General features: G+C 33.6%; 1 protein-coding gene across 2 annotated transcripts in view; it reads right to left on the bottom strand.

Moving 5' to 3' along the window:
• Window positions 1-972: 972 nt before the first annotated feature.
• Window positions 973-21,207, bottom strand: part of Taf1 (TATA-box binding protein associated factor 1) — a 46,793-nt gene continuing 26,558 nt past the window's right edge. Inside the window, exons 22-29 of one of the 2 annotated variants that reach the window (XM_072545181.1) lie at window positions 15,828-16,070; window positions 12,057-12,201; window positions 11,388-11,681; window positions 8,629-8,771; window positions 8,300-8,428; window positions 7,547-7,820; window positions 6,232-6,357; window positions 973-4,611 (exon numbers count right to left, since the gene is read on the bottom strand). In XM_072545181.1, the coding sequence (XP_072401282.1) occupies window positions 4,391-4,611; window positions 6,232-6,357; window positions 7,547-7,820; window positions 8,300-8,428; window positions 8,629-8,771; window positions 11,388-11,681; window positions 12,057-12,201; window positions 15,828-16,070 (1,575 nt within the window). In that variant the 3' untranslated portion in view covers window positions 973-4,390. Of the gene's footprint in view, window positions 4,612-6,231; window positions 6,358-7,546; window positions 7,821-8,299; window positions 8,429-8,628; window positions 8,772-11,387; window positions 11,682-12,056; window positions 12,202-15,827; window positions 16,083-21,207 lie in introns of both variants that reach the window. The other variant, XM_072545180.1, reaches the window with a different exon arrangement.

The raw sequence follows: 21,207 nt of genomic DNA on the forward strand, positions 1-21,207 counted from the left end.
TTTTTTCTTGTAATACTAGCTGTAGCTATAAACATTTGGGAAAAACGAAAAAAAAAATGATAAGAAAAGAAAAAAATTAAACAAGTCTTATATGCTGTAAATCACTTTATTAAAAATGTATACATATTTCTTTATTACATCTTTTAATACACACCTTTTTATATCCAGAAAAGGTTCTACATAATTTTGTAATTTTTCAAATGACCTAAGCGACCCTATTTTTGCTTTACAGCTTGAATGGTTTCAGTCGTTGGAGAGATTAACACAGATTTGATCATGGGAAATCGATAAAGATCACAGAATGTCAAGTAAGGCGAATAAGGCGGATGATGCAACAAGTTTGCGACAATAAAATATTTTATCAAGGTTTTTCTTGACCTTTTCTTGTGGAACTTTTAACATAGAGTCGAACTAAGAAGTATACATACTCCAGCCATGTGAAAATGTTGGCGATACAAATGCAATATGACTCTGTTGCAAATTTTTCTTTAATATTGTTCTGAAGCTATTTTCTTGTGGCATTTTAAATTAATTACTATTTAAATGGGAATAAGCCACAATTAAAGGTTAAAATACGTTTATTGACGTTTCAATTTCCACTTCGGAAATCGTTCTCAAAATACAAACATTAGTAAATTAAACAAATTTTGTTTTTTGTTACTTAGTGAAAAATTCTTCTAATAATTTAATTTTATCTGACTCATCTATATTGACAATTCAGACATACATTATCATTTTAAAGTAGACGACTTTAAAATGATATTGCCAATATTGTTGAGTTGCGTTCCTGGGACGACTTTACTTATAAGATAGTTCATTCGATTACATGAAATCAACTTTAACTTGAGAATATCAGTCAGAAAAGATCATAACATGTAATTCGTCTTTAAAAAGACAAATACATGCCATGATGACAGTAAAATTCTCCTGTTAGTGATTCCATAGTAAATTATGAGGGAAAAACCAGGAAAAAACCTCATAATACTATCCCGACATGGTAAGTATTTGAACGTGCATTTAGTTTACCTTCAATAAACACCAAATTCCGATTTTATACGTTTGTTATTTAAAAAACATAAATGATGTATTCTCTATATGTTACTGACTTACCAATACTGGTATTTTCCTTTTAATAACTTCCTCTTTCAATATGGGTAACCAGATCCTACTACATTCTGCCGAGGAATTTACTAATGTTTGTATTTTGAGAACGATTTCCGAAGTGTAAATTGAAACGTCAATAAACGTATTTTAACCTTTAATTGTGGCTTATTCCCATTTAAATAGTAATAAATTTTTCTTTGTCTGAAATTATACTGGAAGTTTTGTTCTGGTTACTGCTTCCGTCACAGCTTCAATGGTCCAAATTCTCTGTAAATGCAGCTTTAATTTTGAAAACAAATAGAGGTCATGAGGTACCAAATGTTTTGCGAGAATACAAACATTTTTACCAATTTATTTTCATACTATTGTGAGAATTTTAAACAATTTTACCATGTCTACAGAAAAGAGTAAATCTTCAATCGCAAAGAAAGTTACACTGCTAACAGTACGACTACTAGATAAATTTTTCATTGTTTCAGATAGTACTAGGAGTTTCCTTCTGTGAGGTCCTTCAGATACGGATAATTTTTCTTTCATAGCTTCTAGGGTCTTATTCGCACGCCTCTTAACACATATTTAATCTTGGGAAGAAATATGGCGGATGTTCTGAGAGGTCTCGTACAGTGAAGAATTTTAAACATACGTTCAAACTAAGGTGTCTAAGACCTCATATCGAAAGAGAAAGCTACATAACTGACGACAGTACGACTTTTGCCAAATTTTTAATTGTTTAAGATAGTACTGGAGGTTTTTTTCTACGAGGTTCTTCAGATGCAGGTACCTTTTTCTTTCGCAGCTTCTGCGGTCAGAATCTCATTTATTGATTTGATTGTGGAGACATTTAAATGTTATAGTACTAAGTAGACGGAATATAGCAGATTTGTTACAGTACAGTTATCTTTAGTAGTTTCTTTTTGTCCCGTTATGGGAATTTTGAACATTCGTTCAGATTCAGATATCTCCAATCAAATGATAAAGCTGCACAGGTGATGATGGTACTTTTGTCAAATTTTGCATTGTTTCAGATGGTGCTGGGGGTTTTCTTCTACGAGGTCCTTCAGATGCGGGTAATGTTTCCTTCGCAGCTTCTGCGATCAACATTCTTTCACCTATTAGTGCAGATTTGATTTTGAAGACAGATAAATGTAATATGGTACCAAGTAGTGAGAAGATGGCAGATATTGTGACAGTACAATTATCTTAAGAAGTTTCTTTTTGTCAAGTTACGGAAATTTTGAACATTCGTTCAGACTCAGGTATATACAGACACTTGGAGGCCTCCAATGAAAAGATAAAGCTGCACAGCTGACCACAGTAAGACTTTTGTCAAATTTTTCATTGTTTCAGATAGTACTGGAGGTTTTCTTCTACGAGGTTCGTCAGATGCGGATAACTTTTTCCTTCGCAGCTTCTGTGATCAGCATTCTTTCACCTATTAGTGGAGATTTGATATTGAAGACAGATAAATCTTATATGGTACCAAGTAGTGAGAATATGGCAGATATTGTGACAGTACAATTATCTTAAGAAGTTTCTTTTTGTCAAGTTACGGAAATTTTGAACATTCGTTCAGACTCAGGTATATACAGACACTTGGAGGCCTCCAATGAAAAGATAAAGCTGCACAGCTGACCACAGTAAGACTTTTGTCAAATTTTTCATTGTTTCAGATAGTACTGGAGGTTTTCTTCTACGAGGTTCGTCAGATGCGGATAACTTTTTCCTTCGCAGCTTCTGTGATCAGCATTCTTTCACCTATTAGTGGAGATTTGATATTGAAGACAGATAAATCTTATATGGTACCAAGTAGTGAGAATATGGCAGATATTGTGACAGTACAATTATCTTAAGAAGTTTCTTTTTGTCAAGTTACGGGAATTTTGAACATTCGTTCAGACTCAGGTATATACAGACACTTGGAGGCCTCCAATCAAAAGATAAAGCTGCACAGCTGACGATAGTAAGACTATTGTCAAATTTTTCATTATACTATTTCATTATACCATATAATGTTATATGGTATCAAGTAATCAGAATGTGGCACATATTGTGACAGTACAGGAATCTAAAGTTTCTTTGCTCTATTATGGAAATTTTGAACATTCGTTCAGACTCGGATATCTATAGACATTTGTATACCTCAATCAAAAGATAAAGCTGATGATGGAACTACTTTGGCGGAAATTTTCCATTGTTTGAAACAGCATTGAAAGTTTCTTTATACAGGCATTACTTTTCCTTTCACGGCTTCAACGGTATAAATTTCTGTACTTCTTAATGCAAATTTTATGTAGGGAGTAGATAAAGGGCAAATGGTACCAGGTAGTGCGAATATGACGGATGATCGAACAAATTTGGGATATTGTAAACATTTTAACAATATTCTTTTTGTTCTACTGTGGTATGTTTACAGATACAGACAGACTAAAATATTTACAGATACGAGAAAATTTCCAGTGGAAATGGAGAACTACCCAACTGAGTACAGTACTACTTGGCACAAATTTTCTATAATTTCAAAGTGTACAGGACGTTTTCTTCTCCGTAACAGGAGATTTTTAACTGATCTTTAACTGCTTCAAATCTTGTAATATTCATAAGATCTGACTGTAGAAAAGAGACAACAGTCAAATGATACCAAATAAAGCAAATAAACCGGATGATCTATTTTATTTTACTATTTTACCGAGCTTCTTTGTACAAGAGTGTTGAAATTTAGGACTAGTTGGTCTACAGATGTGGCAGATGATTCAATTCAGAGGAAAACTACGCATTTGAAACTTCAGCGCACGTATACCTCTTCTTACCCAAAAACGAAAAACCTCGTTATTTCGTCTATTTTTTGCTATACAATATTTGCAATTACTATTTTCGTTGGAAATAAGCCAAAATATAAGGCTTATTCCCAATGAAAATAGTAATTGCATTAAGATGCTACAGAAAAATAGCTTTAGAACAGTATCTACAATATTTGCTTCGTCATCTATTGGCCTATTTCCTTTATTTTCTCTTATGTTGTAATATTTCCACTCAAAATTGCTTATTTACAGCAGTATTTGGGACCAGCTACACAAATATTGTTCCACCAAACATTAAATCCGCAAAATATGATTTAATATTTATCCTTTAATTAATAAATGTTTATATACACTGTACTCTTAAAATAACATATACAAGGTATTGGAGATAAGTTGTGGCTAGGAACTTAATATAATACATAATGTGGCCTTAACTCTTACACACTAATTGAAATAAAAAAAAAACTTAAGTTGTCTGTTAAAAAAAATTAAAACCATAAATCGCCCGCATCGTCGTCTTCCTGCATATTTTCCTGGTTTTCCTGTGGAACGTTGGTACCTTCATCTTCACTTTCGCTCACCGCTAGATCGTCGTGGATCTTCATAGTGTTTTCCTGTTGCAGTTCCGATTCATCTACTTTGCGCAACGGAAGACCAGACATCAGGAAATCTGATGGGTCGTAATTCGGATCGACGTCCATGCTTTCATCTAGAATAATTAAATTTATATAAATATTACGGTAAAAATGCGGTGGGTAAGCTATACAAGGTGACAAAAGAAATTATGGATTTATATCGTTTGACAAAACAGATTGGTGAGAGAGAAGGTAGTGAGTGAGGTAACGAAATTATATAGTATTTCAAGTTTTCTCCCTAGAAGTACGACGACGAAACAGTGTTGTAGGTTAAGAATCAGGGAGGGGAAGAAGATATAGGATGTTAGAACACATAGCAGTACAATATTTCGATATTTTGCTATGAAAACCGACTGTATTGTACGTGACGAATTGTACATGACTAAAAGGTTAAATTGTTATAACCATTGAAACAAAGCAACAAATGGAAACTAGAAGAGAAATCGAAGGAAACGAAAGCAGTGACGAAGAAAAACTACGAAAAATAAATAAAGAAGTATCAAAAGCTATAAGGAAAGATTTAAGAAAATTTAAGAATGAAAAAGTCCACCGAACTATAGAAGAGAATAAAAGTCTGAAAGTCCTGAGAAGACGTCTAAATAATGGAAAATGTGAAATACACAAACTAAAGAACAAAGAAGGAGTCCCCATATCAAATAGAGAAGAACTACTACACATAGTTAAAGAATTCCATCAAGAACTATACACAACCCAAAGAGAAGCCCAAAAGAACTTGGAAGCCGACGCATCACGCAAAATTATCAACCAGGGTTCAAAGCTCTTGCCAAAGATCACACTAAGCCAAATCCAAGACGCAATGAAAAAGATGAAAAACAACGAAGCACCAGGAGAAGATGGAGTCGTAATAGAAGCTATAAAGATGGGCGGAAGTGCCCTTCTCAACCAAATAAAAATTTTGTTTAACCTTTGTCTAACAGATTGTAGCATATCGGAAACATGGAACAATGCAGTAACAATTTTACTACACAAGAAAGGAGACAAGGCGCACCTAGGAAACTATAGACCAATCAGCTTATTCAACCACATCTATAAAATGTTTACACGAATAATTACGACAAGACTAGAAAAAAATTGGATTTCTACCAGCCCCGAGAACAAGCTGACTTCCGCTTAAAATTTGGAACAAACGATCACCTACAAACAGTAAAAACCTTAATAGAAAAATCGATAGAATATAATCCTGGTACTTATCTTCGTAGACTTTCACAAAGCCTTCGATACCGTGGAATTAGACAGCATTATAACTGCTCTGAACAATAGTAGAATAGACTACCGGCTTACAAGGTTAGTACAAACATTATACCAAAACGCCACAATGCGTGTAAAACTACATGATACCACCAGAGAAATTCATATCAAGAGAGGTGTGAGACAGGGCGACACTCTCTCAATTAAATTATTTACAACGGTCCTCGAATACGCCTTTAAAATGCTAAAGCGGGAAAATAGACGAATAAATAGACGGGGAAATACTCAATCATCTGCGTTTTGCCGACGATATAGTACTTATTACCGAAGATCTGCCTGAAGCACAACAAATGCTACAAGAATTAGAAAACGTATCTTCGTAGTAATTGGTTGTTTTAACTAAAACCTACGCCTTTATTAAGGATGTATTATGCATTTAGAACAGCTGATGCTGTTCTTAAAAACAAAAAAAAAACAATACTAACCTTTGTACATAAATGAAGCTTCAGCGCTATCTCCTTCCTGACCCTCGGTTGGTGGATAATAGCCCATAGTGCCCAATTGCACCATCGCTTCAGCTGCCTGTTGACTGTCATCGTCTGCAGCCACACCTTCAACAAAACATTACATGAATGATTATAATATCAATATTTTCTCGTTATATATTTTTTGTTTATGTAAAAATAGATAAAATTGTGACAATCTGGATTTAAAAGGTAGTAAAAAGTGTTAATTGTTCTACTATATCTTCATTTAGGGTAAAATAAATTACTACAAAACAAGCAACTAGTAATAGAACATGTTGTCAACAAGAAGGGAGACAAATAGATTAAGGTGAAAATATTTGGCAGTTGCTGGTAGAAGATTGGTTTTAGTATCATATAAAAGGAGGCGTTCGAACGAGAATTTGTGTTGGTCCCAACATTGTTCAATGTCTATTTGGAAGAAATAATTAAGAAAGCAATTAGAGAAAACCAAAATTTATGATAACTGCAAAGAAACATTTTATATACATAAACAGCAAAAGAAGAAAAGGAATGCACAGCTGCAATTACCTAGAAACTAATATTAATCAGGCGAATAAATACACAGAAGTTTTATTTTACTGATCTATAAATAGGACACTAGTACTTAGCGTTTTTAAAATGTGCAGTATTCAGTGCAGATTCGACCGTTACTTGATGGAAGTTTATTTTATCTAACACTAAAACATTAAAAACTTTTATTTTCAACACTTTCACAAAATTGATAATAATTTATTATGACTACAGATGTTTCGATAGAGTGCCTTTCTCAAGTGATCTATTTATAGGACAGGTTAAAATTGACATGATTTTAGTCAAACTTCACAGCAGAGATAGCACTTGAGGAAGAAGAAACATCGATTAGATAAGAAGCAGTGTTGACAAATTTCCAAAAAGAAAAATTAGGTTGGAAAAAATATTATTGGTTGTGATATTTTGAGAAGTTAATAAGTTTTTGACTGGAACTTTTATATATTCATTTATTATATAAATGACTTTTTTGCTGCCGTTGCACCGATCGAAATCGTCCATAGGTACGTATAATGTGCGGGTGGCTCCTATCGGTGACATCAATTGAAAATTTGAATTAGTAGATTGATAGTTTCTAGTTTTTAATATGTAGCGAATGTCTGCAATAAATACAATAACAATCCTTTGTATATTTTCACCTTTAACACAATTATTTCTAGAACCACAAAGTCCGCAATCTTAAGTATCCACATTACAAATAATTTTCTACTTAATTATTCAAAATAATGAGCTAAAATTCACTTACCTTCCATGGGCATTTCTGCAGAAATAAGTATCCCTTTGGTGTCCTCTTCGAATTCGTGTAAAGGCACCTCGTCCAATTCCTCCTCGCTCGAAAATTGAAGGTCCTCTTCCAAGGTATTCTCCTCGTGTTTGGGAGTTTTCTTTAATTGCTTCGGAGGTTTGGGTAACAGACTTTCGTCTATAGAGTGAAGGCCTTCTCCCTCTACGTCTATGAGATCGAATTCGTCGACTTGGGATTTGACTGAAGAGAGATGGTCCGGTGAACTTGCCTGACTCTGGAAAATGATAATTCAGTAGTTTAATAAATATCATAATAAAAGAAGAAGACAGACGACATTTTAACAGAAAGTCGACGTGAGACTTGACAGAAGGGAAACGTCTACCTGTCACGCACTTATCACACCTGTCCCACCTGGAGGCAATCATCAAATGATTCTACTTTTCTCAAACTCAACCGGCTTGCTGCTACAAAGTCTTATCGTGATACAGTTGCGCGAGCAGCTTGACGACCGGAATGAAGATTCCAGTGGATTCAAAAAGATCATTCAAGAAAGATTTTATCACCTATGGAAAAGACCCGGAAATATTCAAATTCCTGTCAGCAGACGTGGCAACCGTGAGAAAAATGATGAAACATCTAACAAAATCAACGAAACTTTTGAAATGATCAAAGAAGTGTTTATAAAAACTGATGAGGAATTCAAAAAATATTAACAATAGTGTAAACTCAAAAAACGAGAAATATTAAACTTACAATCCTATCGGGCTCGGCAATTGTGTAATTTTCTTCATCGCCGCCTATCCAAGATTGGTCATCGTCCTGCATAGCTCGTTCTTGGGCTAACAGCAATCTGCTTTCCAGCTGAGTAAGATGTTCGTCATACTGTAATAAAAACATAGAAGTCGTCTTATAATGTACTATAAAAATGAAAATTAAACTAAAAATCATAAAATTGATATTGAATATAGCTTCACGCAAAATATTGACTTGCAACCAATAACTCTTAACGTTGATCACACATCGTGTTCTCAATACAAAATAATTTTTTATGTTATTAAAGTGATAATTTAGTCAAAACTTACCTCATCTAGAGTTTCCTTGCAGGCTTTGACTAGAATTTCAGCTTTTTCTGTGAATGTAGAATCCTTTCCATTGTATAATACACAGTTTTCTAATATTTGTTCGATGTCTAATAAAAATTCGTGCCTGCTGTGATATTTGTGCGCTAAAACAATTTATGCATATTAAGTTTATTAAAGAAAACACTTTATTTAAAGTATCAAATAAAAAAACTATGTTACTAATGTTAACAATGTTACTAAGGTTTAGTTAGGATAGGTGACCGCGTAAAAACTACTAAAATATGTTCTAAACTAACTTCTAAAAACTCTTAGAAATTTTTGACACATTCTAGAAACTTTTACACAAGTTTCAAAACGACTATACACTTTTAGAGCTTTTAAAAAGTTGTAGAAATTTTTATGATGCCGAATATAAAAGACAAGAATGGAAAGATAATAACAGAAGAAAATCAAATAATGGAAAGGTGGAGAACATTTCAAAGAGCTAACTCATACAGACGTAGACAACATAATGGAGATACAAGAAATAAATGAAGAACAAAAAGTAGAACCCATAATAACAACAAGAGGAACTGGAAAAGGCAATTGAAATTGTTAAATTAGGCAAAGCACCAGGCAAGGATATCACCCCGGAAATGATAAAATTCATGGGAATAGAGGGAGTGGACAGCATGAAAGAACTAATGAATATCATAAAGAGAGCAGAAATACCACAGGACTGGAAGAAAGACATTACACTACCAATACACAAAAAGGGCGACAAGAGAAACTAATAATTACCGAGGTATTACTATATCAAGTATTCCTGGGAAGGTATTCGCAAGAATAATAGAAACAAGAATAAAAACCCAAATAGAACCAACTATGGAAGATACACAATGTGGATTCAGGAAGGACAGAAGCACGCGAGACCACATATTCACAATAAGACAAGTAAGTGAGAAAGTAATCAATAAAAATAGAGAAATACATATATGCTTTATCGATCTGGAAAAGGCGTTTGACAGAATACAAAGAAAGGTGGTATGGAGGACATTAAAGGAAAGAGGAGTTGACAGGATAACAATTGATGTAATAAAGGATATGTACAATAATAATACAAATACGGTGAGAAGCAACAACGAGGAATCCGAAGAATTTACTACAAGTCAAGGCGTCAAACAGGGATGCGTGTTGAACCCACTGCTGTTCTCAGTGGTACTGGATGAAGCAATAAAGAAATCCAAGAGAAGAATGAGAAATCTAACATTAGGATACTGGCAAATGAAACAGACTTAACTATTACAGCTTCTATTTGCAGACGACATGGTTTTGATAGCAGAAAACAGAGAAGACCTACAGAAATCCTAGAAGAAGAACTGTTAGGAACTTTTGAAACATACCAGAAACTTCTAGACAAGTTGCAAAAAGACTATACACTTTAAGAGCTTTTAAAAGCTTGTAGAAATTTTAAGATAACTTTTACAAGCTGTTAGAAATTATATCGTGTATAATTCCCAAAACATGGACTAGAAAAAGGAGCTCGTATCGAAAGTTTGTACACTTTTTTAACTGACTGCACTTTGTGTTCGATCATTCATATTCTAGAAACTTTTAGACGAGTTACAAAACGCCTATAAACTTTTAGAGCTTTTAAAAGCTTGTAGAAATTAGTTAGTTAAAAAAATTAGTTAACGTTTAGAAGCTGTATAAGAAATTATATCCTGTATAATTCCCAAAAACTGGAATGGCAAAGGAGCTTGTATCGAAAGTTTGTACACTTTTTTAACTGACTGCATTTTTGGGTTCGACCAATTGTATTCCTGACAATTCTAGCACTTTTAGAATTTAAACTTGCCGGATAGGCCACAATTGACGAAATGCCCCTGAAGATGATCTAGGGATCGAAAGTACTTGGGCAAGATTTAATTAAACTGAGCTCGATATATGCCTTTTATCTGATCAAAGTTTACTTTTAGAATCAGCTAAAAACCACAAAGAGATGTTCTAAACAAACTTCTAAAAACTTTTAAAACATTCTAGAGACTTTTAGACAACTTTAAAACGTACTACATACTTTTAGAACTTTTAAAAGCTTGTAGAAATTTTTAGATAACAGTTAGGAACTGTTAGAAATTATATCATGTATAATTTTCAAAAAATAGACTGGCAAAGGAGTTTGTATTGAAAGTGTTTACACGTTTTTAGCTGGCTGCTCTTTTGAGACGATGTAGATAACTCTAGCACTTTAAGAATCGGCTAAAAACCACTAGAAGATGTTCTAAACAAATTTCTAAAAACATTTAGGAAATTTTAAAAAATTCAAGAAACTTTTAGACAACTTTAAATACATCTACAAACTTTTAGAGCTTTTAAAAGCTTCTAGAAACTTTAGAACCCATTAAAACTTTAAAAATCAATACAAAAGAATCTGAGATTGCCTTTTAAAACATTTCAATACAATAATTAATGAGAAGCAATCTTGGAATTTTTTAAAAATCTTGAGGTTTTAGAATTGAACACTGACTTGTCCAAAACTAACTAAAAGGGATTGGAGTGATACCTAAACACAAGTGTGAACACCAGGAGACTATATCGAAACTAGATCGGAGTAATAGTATGAATAGAACCTAATAGTAAAATGAAAAGAAACAAAATAATTTTTCATTGCAAATTTTAAATTTGAATTTCCTATTTTTTAAATATCTATGACTTTGTATGCATTTTAAGATTAAAGGTTTAAACTCAAAATAAAATAAAATAAGGAAAAAATTACTCACCAGTTACCTTCTTGGAGATCGTTTCTAAGTCCATCGGCCTTTTTACAATACTGTAGTAATCCTTAACGAGCTTCTTATTTACAGGTTTCAAGAAGGGCCATGATTCCGACATCGTTTTTAATTTGGCGTTGACAACATTATCCAAGATATAAGTTAAGGCTACTTGATCATCATCGTCCAGTAGAGGATTGATAGCTTTTTCTAAGCGCATCAGCCGATCTTCTTTTTCACCTAAGCGTTCTACGCATTTACTGAGCATTCTCTGAGCGGCTATCGTTAGACTACTCTTGGGGCCTTAAAAATATATCCGATAGAGAACCTACATTTTTTAATAGGCTAAATTTGAGTACATTTATGTTAGAAAAGTTTGATGAAGGACCTTCAAAAAGTGTTAAACATTGTTTCATGTAATGGATCGTGAACTAAATAATAAACGATATTTTAAGACTTTGAAAATTGAGGTTTTAGTACGAATCTCGGATGCAGATTTTTGTCCATCCTCCCTACAATCCGGATATTACACCAAGTGAGTTACTTTTTTTTCTTTTAATACCAAAAACTAAAAGATTTTTTCGTTTATTGAGAATCTTGCAGTTGATACTAATAATAATAATACTCGAAGATTTAATAAAAATTGTATGTTGTTAATAAAATTACTCATAAACTTACCGTTATAAAGAGAAGAATTCTCTACAATCTGGTTAACATCCGCTAAAAATTCTTCTCGACTTTGATATTTCTTCTGCCTTAAATTGTCTCGAATTGTTTGTAGATCCATCGGCCTTTGGATAATTTTATAATAATCTAATACGAGCTGAAAAATAATGATAACTAAACAAAGACAGACTGGAAAGATAATTCATCGATGACAATATAAATAAAGAATGCAAATTGTAATTGTTTTGTTGATTTCTCTATGACTCGGTTGGTTTCAGATATCGATATTATACATTTCTGACTACTTAAATTACACATTAATTACTCTATTTAGCATTAAAGACATTGATAACGTATACAGTGCAGTGAGGTCTTTTTTATGAGGTGGATACGTCCTACAGAAAAGCGCATAAAAAAATCACATAAAAAAGACATTATTTTTGCACAAATTTGAAGAAATTAAAAGAAATAGGCTGCAAGATAAATTACTTCACACAATCTTAAAAAAACTTGTATTCAAAACTTAATTACAGTCGGAAAAATAAAAGATTACCCATGAACGATCATATCAATATATAATACCCAATAAACATTTAAAATATTTTATTGTTGTTAAAATAAACGATTTTTCTACAGGGCTTTGATATTTTATTTTTTCACTAAAACTGTTTCAAATAAAAAGTCCAAATCACCATCATCATCTTTGCTCGTATCCCTATACGGGGTCGGCTTTAACAATTTCACTTCACCATAGGTTTCTATTCTGGGTCATACCAATATTGATCTCCTTCAATGACATGTCCTGTATGACTGTCCCCCACGCAACGTCTTGTTGGGTATTCGTCTCTTCCTTTTTCCTGGAATCTAATATACAGCGAATTTTCGAATTGGGTAATTTTCATTTCGACGTGGAACATGTCCTAACCATCTCAATCTATGCTCTCTCATTTTTGTACTAATAACTGCCACGACTAAACTTCCCCTAATATATTCATTTTTGATTCTATCCTTTCTTGTTACCCCACTCATCCACCTTAGCATTCTCATTTCAGCCACATGCTACATTGTTCTTCTTTCTTTTTGATTGTCCAGCATTCATTGCCATACATCATAGCTGGTCTCACTGCCGTCTTGTAAAATTCACCTTTTAGTTTCCTAGAAATTTTTCTTTCGCACAATACATCACTCGCCTCCTTCCATTTCACCCAGACAGCTCTTACTCTACTGCAGGCATATCCATATATCTCCCCGTTGCTCTGCAAAACAGATCCTAAATACTTAAACCTATCACTTTTCACAATAGACCCATTGTCCAGGGTTACCACCCTTTTTGGGTTTATAACTCCCATCTTTGAATGGGCATTCTAAATACTTCGTTTTTAACCTACTCGATTTTAAACCTTTTGTCTTCACTGCTAAAGTCTTATTTCTAATTCCCTTTCATTATTCCCTACTAACACCACATCGTCTGCATACAACCAAGGAATGTCTCCTTGACACTCTTTTATCTCATCAAATACTAATGAAAATGAATATGGACCGAGCCCTGATGTAATCCTACCTTCACATGAAACTCATCAGTCTCTCCTATCCCGGTTCTAACACTACAAAAAGTTAAAATGATGACGATAAATTCAAATAAGAAGAAAACGAAATTTTTTAAATTAATGTTACTGGCAACGTCCACTGGCAACTTTAACATGGAGAAATTTATAATACTTTATTTGCTTACTCATTATTTTTGTATTATAAATATATATCAAATAACAACAAGAGAAATTTACCACTGTGCCTTCTACAACTTGCAAAGCAAACAGCTTGATGAATTACTAGGCAAGAGAATCTAAAATATGCATTCCACCTGCCGTTCATCATGGTCAAAATTTGTAGTGAATTGAGTTTCTGGTACTCCAAAAAGAGTAAAGAAATAAAACATAATGACGGTATTAGATTTTTGTTTCGATACAGGGCAGTGGCAAGCCGCTTATACGTAGTTCAAACTCTTTAGGTCTCATCAGAGCGGTATATTCCACTGCTCTGAATCGAAACAAAATCTATCCCGTCGTAGGCCAATAATTATCGAAATAACTATTTACAGACGTAACAACGCCATCTAATAACAACAAGAGAAATCATACGATTTCCTACCGGGCGAAAGTAGGAAATTTGAATTCAGTTTCGCCAGGTAGGAAATCGTATGATTTCTCTTGTTGTTATTAGATGGCGTTGTTACGTCTGTAAATAGTTATTTCGATAATTATTGGCCTACGACGGGATAGATTTTGTTTTGATTCAGAGCAGTGGCAAATACCGCTCTGATGTATAACTCTGATAATAACATCACGAAAATTGTTTGGTAAAGTCTTTCGTAGCGAAAAATCGTACGCTGGAGTCGTAGTCACATCCGTTTATTTTCAGTATTAACTCTAGGTAGATATTAGACTTTGTATTTAAGTAAAAATCCTTTATAAAAGGTATATATAAATTAAAAACCCAAACGGGCTATGTCATGAAAACAAAACGTTTTCGGAAACCATGTTCCATCATCAGTGTCTAGGTGTACATGTTTTGAGCCACTAAATATCAGGGTAAAAACCCGTTAAAATATATCTGTTGCAATTTGGTTTACATTATTTGGTATTATATTTTATGATGTGAGAGTTACCAGTGGATATGGTAACATGGCGACGTATGACTCCACATGAAGTTGCTTGTCCTGAGACGAAGTGTCTACGAGGACTTGATGATAGCAACTGATGAGTTGCTATCATCATGAGTATGACCAAATTGTAACAGATATATTTTAACGGGTTTTTACCCTGATATTTAGTAGCTCAAAACATGTACACCTAGACACTGATGATGAAACATGGTTTCCGAAAACATTTTGTCTTCATGACATACCCCGTTTGGGTTTTTAATTTATATATACCTTTTATAAAGGATTTTTACTTAAATTTTTTGTGATACATGGTATACAGCCAGCTACAGGAACTTAGTTTCCTTGTGGATTAGACTTTGTGTTGACTAGAAAGTTTTGATTTGATTCGTATGCATATTATCGATGACGCGTGGGTAATCTTTCATTTTTCCGACTGTAATTGGTTTTGGTATTCGCAAATGATAAATGTTTTCGGCTTAAATGCTTAAATGTGGCAAAATGCTTTTTCATGAGGCAATGACTTACTGAGAAAACGAGCACTTGAATGACTAAAACACAGATATTAATAATGGTATTTATGCCTGTTGTATTGTTGCTCTCCTATGTCTTGATCACTGCCACTTCTAGAAGATTTTATAAACTTTTAGGAAGCTTCTAGAAACTACAAGAAGCTTTTAGAAACTTTTAGAGGGTTTTATACACGTTTAGAAAATTTTAGAAGTTCTTGACATGACACATCTTTAAGTTCTATACCTGGTTACAGTAAACGGACAAAAAAAGGCCTTTCGATATAAACTGAGAGGCCGGCGATCAGAGGAAGGCAACGAAAGAGGTAGCTAGATGACGTAGGTAATCACCTTCAGTATTTTGATTTAACAGGTATTTTAATTGTCAAGAGCTTTACAACGATTTTAAAGTTCACACACTCGATCGATTTTCTTTGGAACAACAGCCGATTTTGGTCGACATTTAAGAAAGTCGTCCTGTAGCGAACCAAAAGCTCAATTAAATTCGGAAAAACGCGAAACACTTTTAGATAAGTGATATTTCATCCCTAAAAGTCGAAGTGAATTGTTCAGCTCATTGCTGTGTCAAACTTTAAAAAATAATTAATTACTTACTTTTTGATTGACTGGGAATAAGAAAGGCTGGACGTCTGGCATATCTCGCATTTCATTGAGTATATTCTCTAAAATAGTAGACAAAACTACAACAGGATCCGTTCGTCTTCGGTTCGCCGGCCTGTTGTGCTTTTTCAAATAATCGCAATGTAAATCTTGCACTCCTCTTCGTCTTTTTCTATTACCTAGAGCGTCCTTCGGGACTTTTAACATTAAACTCCTACGTTTAATCTCCTCGGCATGCTGAAAGTAATTCTTTAGAATAATTTAATGAATAGAGAGTTAAAAAAGCGAATCTATAAAAAAATAAAAGTATAGTTACAAAAAAATAAAAACAAGAAGCTCGAAAAACTGTTACGTAGTGCAGCATGTACGAGCCACTTCCCATATCAGTTGGCCCACCTGTGGAGTTTGCAGTTTAAGTCGATTACCATAAACAAATTATACTCTGCATGTTTTTTTAAGTTCCCATATTAATTAATAAGGCATTTTTATTAATATTTATTAAAAACATTACCCTTATGGTTTTTTTATTTATTTTCAACAATAACCCTGGCTATGCATTTACTTATATCAACATATGTTGATTTTTTTCATAATTACGTTAAATCCAGAGGTAGCTATGGAAAAATGACATTAAAACAATAATATTATCAGTTAATAACAAATGTATTTTTTAGTATTGTAAAGCTTTTTGCCGTTTGTAGATTGTACAATAGGTCGAGGTAGTTATCGATAAGAAAATTTGTTCAATCATTAATAGATTTTTTAATACTGGAAAATCCAATTCGGAAATACGAATATGTGCGAATAGATAAAAAACTACAGATTCGTTCGTCACAAAATCTAGAAATGTAAGAAAAAGTAAAATAACCGAAGCAGATCTAAGGGCATTAAGACGCATTATAGAGAATAATCGATGAGCAAATGATATGGAGTTAAGCGTTTTATGGAGGGACGTTATTGAAAGACACGTTTCATGTCAACATGTCACCGAGAGGCACACAAATTAGGATTTGGTACTTACAAAGTAAGTTTTATAGTTGAAAAAATTAATACGAATTGTTTTTAATATTATATTTTATTTTAGGCTAAGGAAAAGCCACTTTACAATACTGTAGCATAATAAATTTCTTAGTTTAAAGTTTTCTAAGACGTCCTTGGGCCAAGTATTAAATATTTCCGTTTCTCTGTTTACATTGTGAGGTAAAAGAAAATAATTTCTCTAGTTATTTACTACGACGAAAATATGGTTTTATTGATTTGTACGTGTTATTTCTACACATTTAAAAGTAGTTTGATTCAAAGTCGTTTTGCGAGATAGTTGAGGCCTGTTTAAAACAAGAATTTTGGTTTTTTTGATGACAAGAACCGGTGGAGAGGTAAGGGAAACGGTAGCCCTTGCCGGTATTAGATTGAGGTCGAGGGGAATTCAAGTTAAGTTGTAATGGGTAACTAGAGTATGCAGACGTTTGAGTGTGTCGGTAAAGAGACCGGCAAAAATTTGTCGAGAATAGTGAAATATACTCTATTTAATATGTCAGTTTAGAAAAGAGTCATCACTATCACCACATGTTGCCGTTGTGTCCAGTTTTATATATTCCTGTTTTTTAAGAAGTCCAGTCCAAAGTTTGTGTTCCAAACATTCAACCTCAAGTTTTTATTTGTCCTAAGAAGCCGTCCCAGAGTATCCTTCACAATTTGGAGATGGATTTCATCGTGTGGCAGAGAAGGTAACCCCAGAAATCTTAGAATGTATACAGTGAAATCCAGGTAACTTTTATGTTTGAACTCTTGAGGGAAAAATAAACAGTTTACAATAATAATTGCTTTCGTAACAATTTAAATTTTTGATAATTAACATTGTAAATCTTAGGGCGTGGTCTTAGCTGTCATTTTATTTGTCTGTTTTTAAATTTGGCGTTGACATATGATAGCTTAGTTTAATTTTTTTACACTAGTTTGTTCTGTTTTTGAAAAAGGTTAACCTCGGTACATAGCTTATTTAAAAAGATAATTTTTATTTATAATGATTTACTTCTGCCACAGTTTATAGCCCAGTAACATTTGTAAGTTTTGTAGCAACAGAGTTGTAAACGAATAGGACATATGTAAGTTTTTTCTTCTTTATTATTTTGATATAAATCTTTGTAACTAATTATATTGTAAGTGTTTATGTATTGTCATGTTTTGTAACTGTTTGTAGTGAAACAACAATAAATGCTTAAGTTATTTCCCTAAATCATTTTTGTTTATTTATTTTAGAAAAGTCTCCTAACCTCTTTTTGTGTTTCTTAGGACGGAAGAACCTTTCTTTCCTCCAGCAGGAAGTTTTCTCGAAGCGGCGTCCCATTTCAAATAGCTCTTGTGCTTTGTTTGTCTGTTTGTTCCAGGAGATTCATGTACCCCTTTGTTTCATATTTTTGTAGCTCTTGACCCCAGCTCTCCAAATAAACCCTGGTTGCCGTTCGCACAAGTATCGTTTATTTTGCTTGCTCTATCTCCACCCCAGTAACTTCTGCTCCAATTTTCAACCCCCATAGTAATACCCTATGTGGTAGGCAAAATTTTTCGTTACAATACAACAAAAGAAAAATAGACTGATGGTCAAAAGAGCATAAAGATTGGACTCAGTCGCAATGGGATTCAATACAATGGAGTGATGAGTCCAGATTTGAAGTGTGTGTTGGAGACAGTAGGGGTCGCGTCATTCGCAGGAAAAATGAAGCTTTCCATCCCGACGGCATCTGTCATGATCTGGGGCAGCATGTCGTCTGAAGGTGTGGGAAAGTTACATTTTATTTTAGAAGAATCTCTTTTACTAATCATGAAACACCGTTTAACATAAGCGGAAGATTTTGTCTTCCAACCGGACGGCGCAGGTTGTCATACCTCAAAAAAGAGTTTAAAATGGATTAAAAACCATGGCATACCACTTCTGGAATGGGTTTCTAACAGTCCGGACTTGTCCCCAATAGAGACTTTGTGGCGCGAAATGAAAAACGCTTTGAGAAAACATCCTGCCAGGTCCGTCAACGGATTGAAGGAAAAATTGCAAGAAATATGGGATTCGTCTACATTGTAATTTTGTCAGAACTTGTAAAAACTATGTCTCGAAGAATTGTGGATGTCATTAAAAATAAAGGGGATGTAATTCAATGGTAAACTTTCACATTTTTTGTTTGTTAATATTACATATTCTATGCGTTTTTTTAAATTTATTATTATTTTGTTTAATCAATAGTTTTCATTACGGTATAAAATATTTTCTATAATTAGGAAATTCAAAAATGTTCGATGCAATAAAACTTCTAAAATTTACGTTGCGCTTTTATTTTTGTTCTCTAAAATTTAATTTTCTTATCAATCTAACGTTGGGCCAACTGATACGGGAAGGGGCTCGTATTCAATCGTCACTAAGCATATAAAATTACCTGTTTTATTGTGATTGACATGAAACAAGTTGAGGTTCGCAATCATACGGGATCCAGTATAATTTCAATGGCTGTGGAAACATGCACTAGCCTGCGAAAACTGGTACGAGTAAAAGAACGGGGCAAATCAATTATATGACTTTTATTCTTGCAGAAGAAGAAATAATGAATGACAGTTGCAGTTAACTGATAATGTGTAAAGGAAAAATGAGATAGGGTAGGAAATATGAAACATTTTGAGCAGAGAAACTTCTGGCAACTCTAGGTGAGTTATATGAAAAAGTGTTTTCTGCTGCAGAAGAAACTAGAAACGCAGATACAGCTCGATGGTGAAGAGTGCACCAAATAGACAGGAATTATAAATTAAAAAGTATTAAGTATCGAGTATAAGAGCAAAGTTTGGCAAGTGGGGCGAAAATGTCACAATTTTTTTATATGTGACAAGTTTTTCTTGTGAGATTGATGTTGATGTATGATTATTTAGATCTCAGTGTATGTTAAACACCCAGCTGAATAAGTCACTATATTTTTTCTCTGTATCTCCGTTCAAAAAAGTACCGAAAATAGCAGGTGGGACGAAAATGTCACGGTTATCGCTGTTTGGAATGCTTTTTTTTATATGTTACAAGTTTTTTTGTAAGATTGATGTTGATGTACGATTATTAAAGTCTCAATGTATGTTAAACCAAAGAATATAGACGTATATAGAAGGACAGTTCAAACGGACGATTTAGTTACGGTTATTATACTTCAAAACACTCCTTGGAGGGCGACTGGATAAATTCAAACCGTGGCAGTCGGCTTAGAACCATCATGAACGATATAGTTAGGGGGAAGTGGGAAAGGAGTACGAATGGAACTATTTATTTAACTTATGCATCCACACTTAATCAAATTTCGATGCCATTGATTTGCAAACTGTCTTTTTGTTTTTTTTACAATAAAATCTTTATTTTTAATATATTAAATTGTTAAATTTTTAAAAACAGGAAAATATCTAACGGAAGAATTCCTGGTTACAAAAGACTTGCGACAGGGATGCTGTATCTCACCAACCTTATTCAAGATATATGTTGCAGCAGTATTGGAAAGATGGAAAAGAAAGTTGCTAGGATGGGTATAGAGCTTAGCAATGAATGTATATATACACTCCAGTTTGCTGATGACCAGGTAGTACTAGCGACCGACAGGGAAGACATGCAGTACATGCTTAGAAAACTGATAGAAGAATATAACGACTGGGGAATGAATGTCAATACAACAAAAACCAAATATCTTTGTATTGGAAACGAGTCAGATAACATAGACCTCGAAAACGGACAACATATTTCCTGCTGTCAAAGCTATGACTACTTGGGTGTTGCCTTTGACAATACAGGAACTGATACACGGGAAATAGAAAAACGAATCACTCAAGCAAAGAAAGTCTTAGGATGTCTCAATGGTATACTGTGGAGTAAAGAGATAACGAAAGGAAGAAAATTTAATATATATGAGACCATGATTAAAACTACTCTTCTTTATGGCGCTGAAACATGGAGAATTAGTGAAAAGAACAAAAAGCGAATAGAAGCAGTAGAGATGGATAAAATGAGAAGATCTTTAGGTATTTCCAGACGAGACCGAATCAGAAATGATGTAATAAAACAACGTATGGGAATAGAAGGAAATATAATTCAAGATTTAGAGAAGAAACAATTAAGGTGGTATGGGCATGTTCAACGGATGCCAGCAACAAGACTCTCCAAAAAAGTAGTAGAATGGCAACCGATAGGTCGACGGAAAAGAGGAAGACCCAGATTAGAATGGCAACACGGCGTAAACAAGTCCATGAGCGAAAGAAATTTAACAATAAACGACTGCGAAGATAGGAAGAGATGGTGTTTAGGTATCGGACAACGTCGAAAGACGTTCTAAACCGATGTATATATATAAATTTTTAATTT

The sequence above is a fragment of the Diabrotica undecimpunctata genome, chromosome 9 (assembly GCF_040954645.1).
Source record: "Diabrotica undecimpunctata isolate CICGRU chromosome 9, icDiaUnde3, whole genome shotgun sequence".
NCBI classification, from domain to species: Eukaryota; Metazoa; Arthropoda; class Insecta; order Coleoptera; family Chrysomelidae; genus Diabrotica; species Diabrotica undecimpunctata.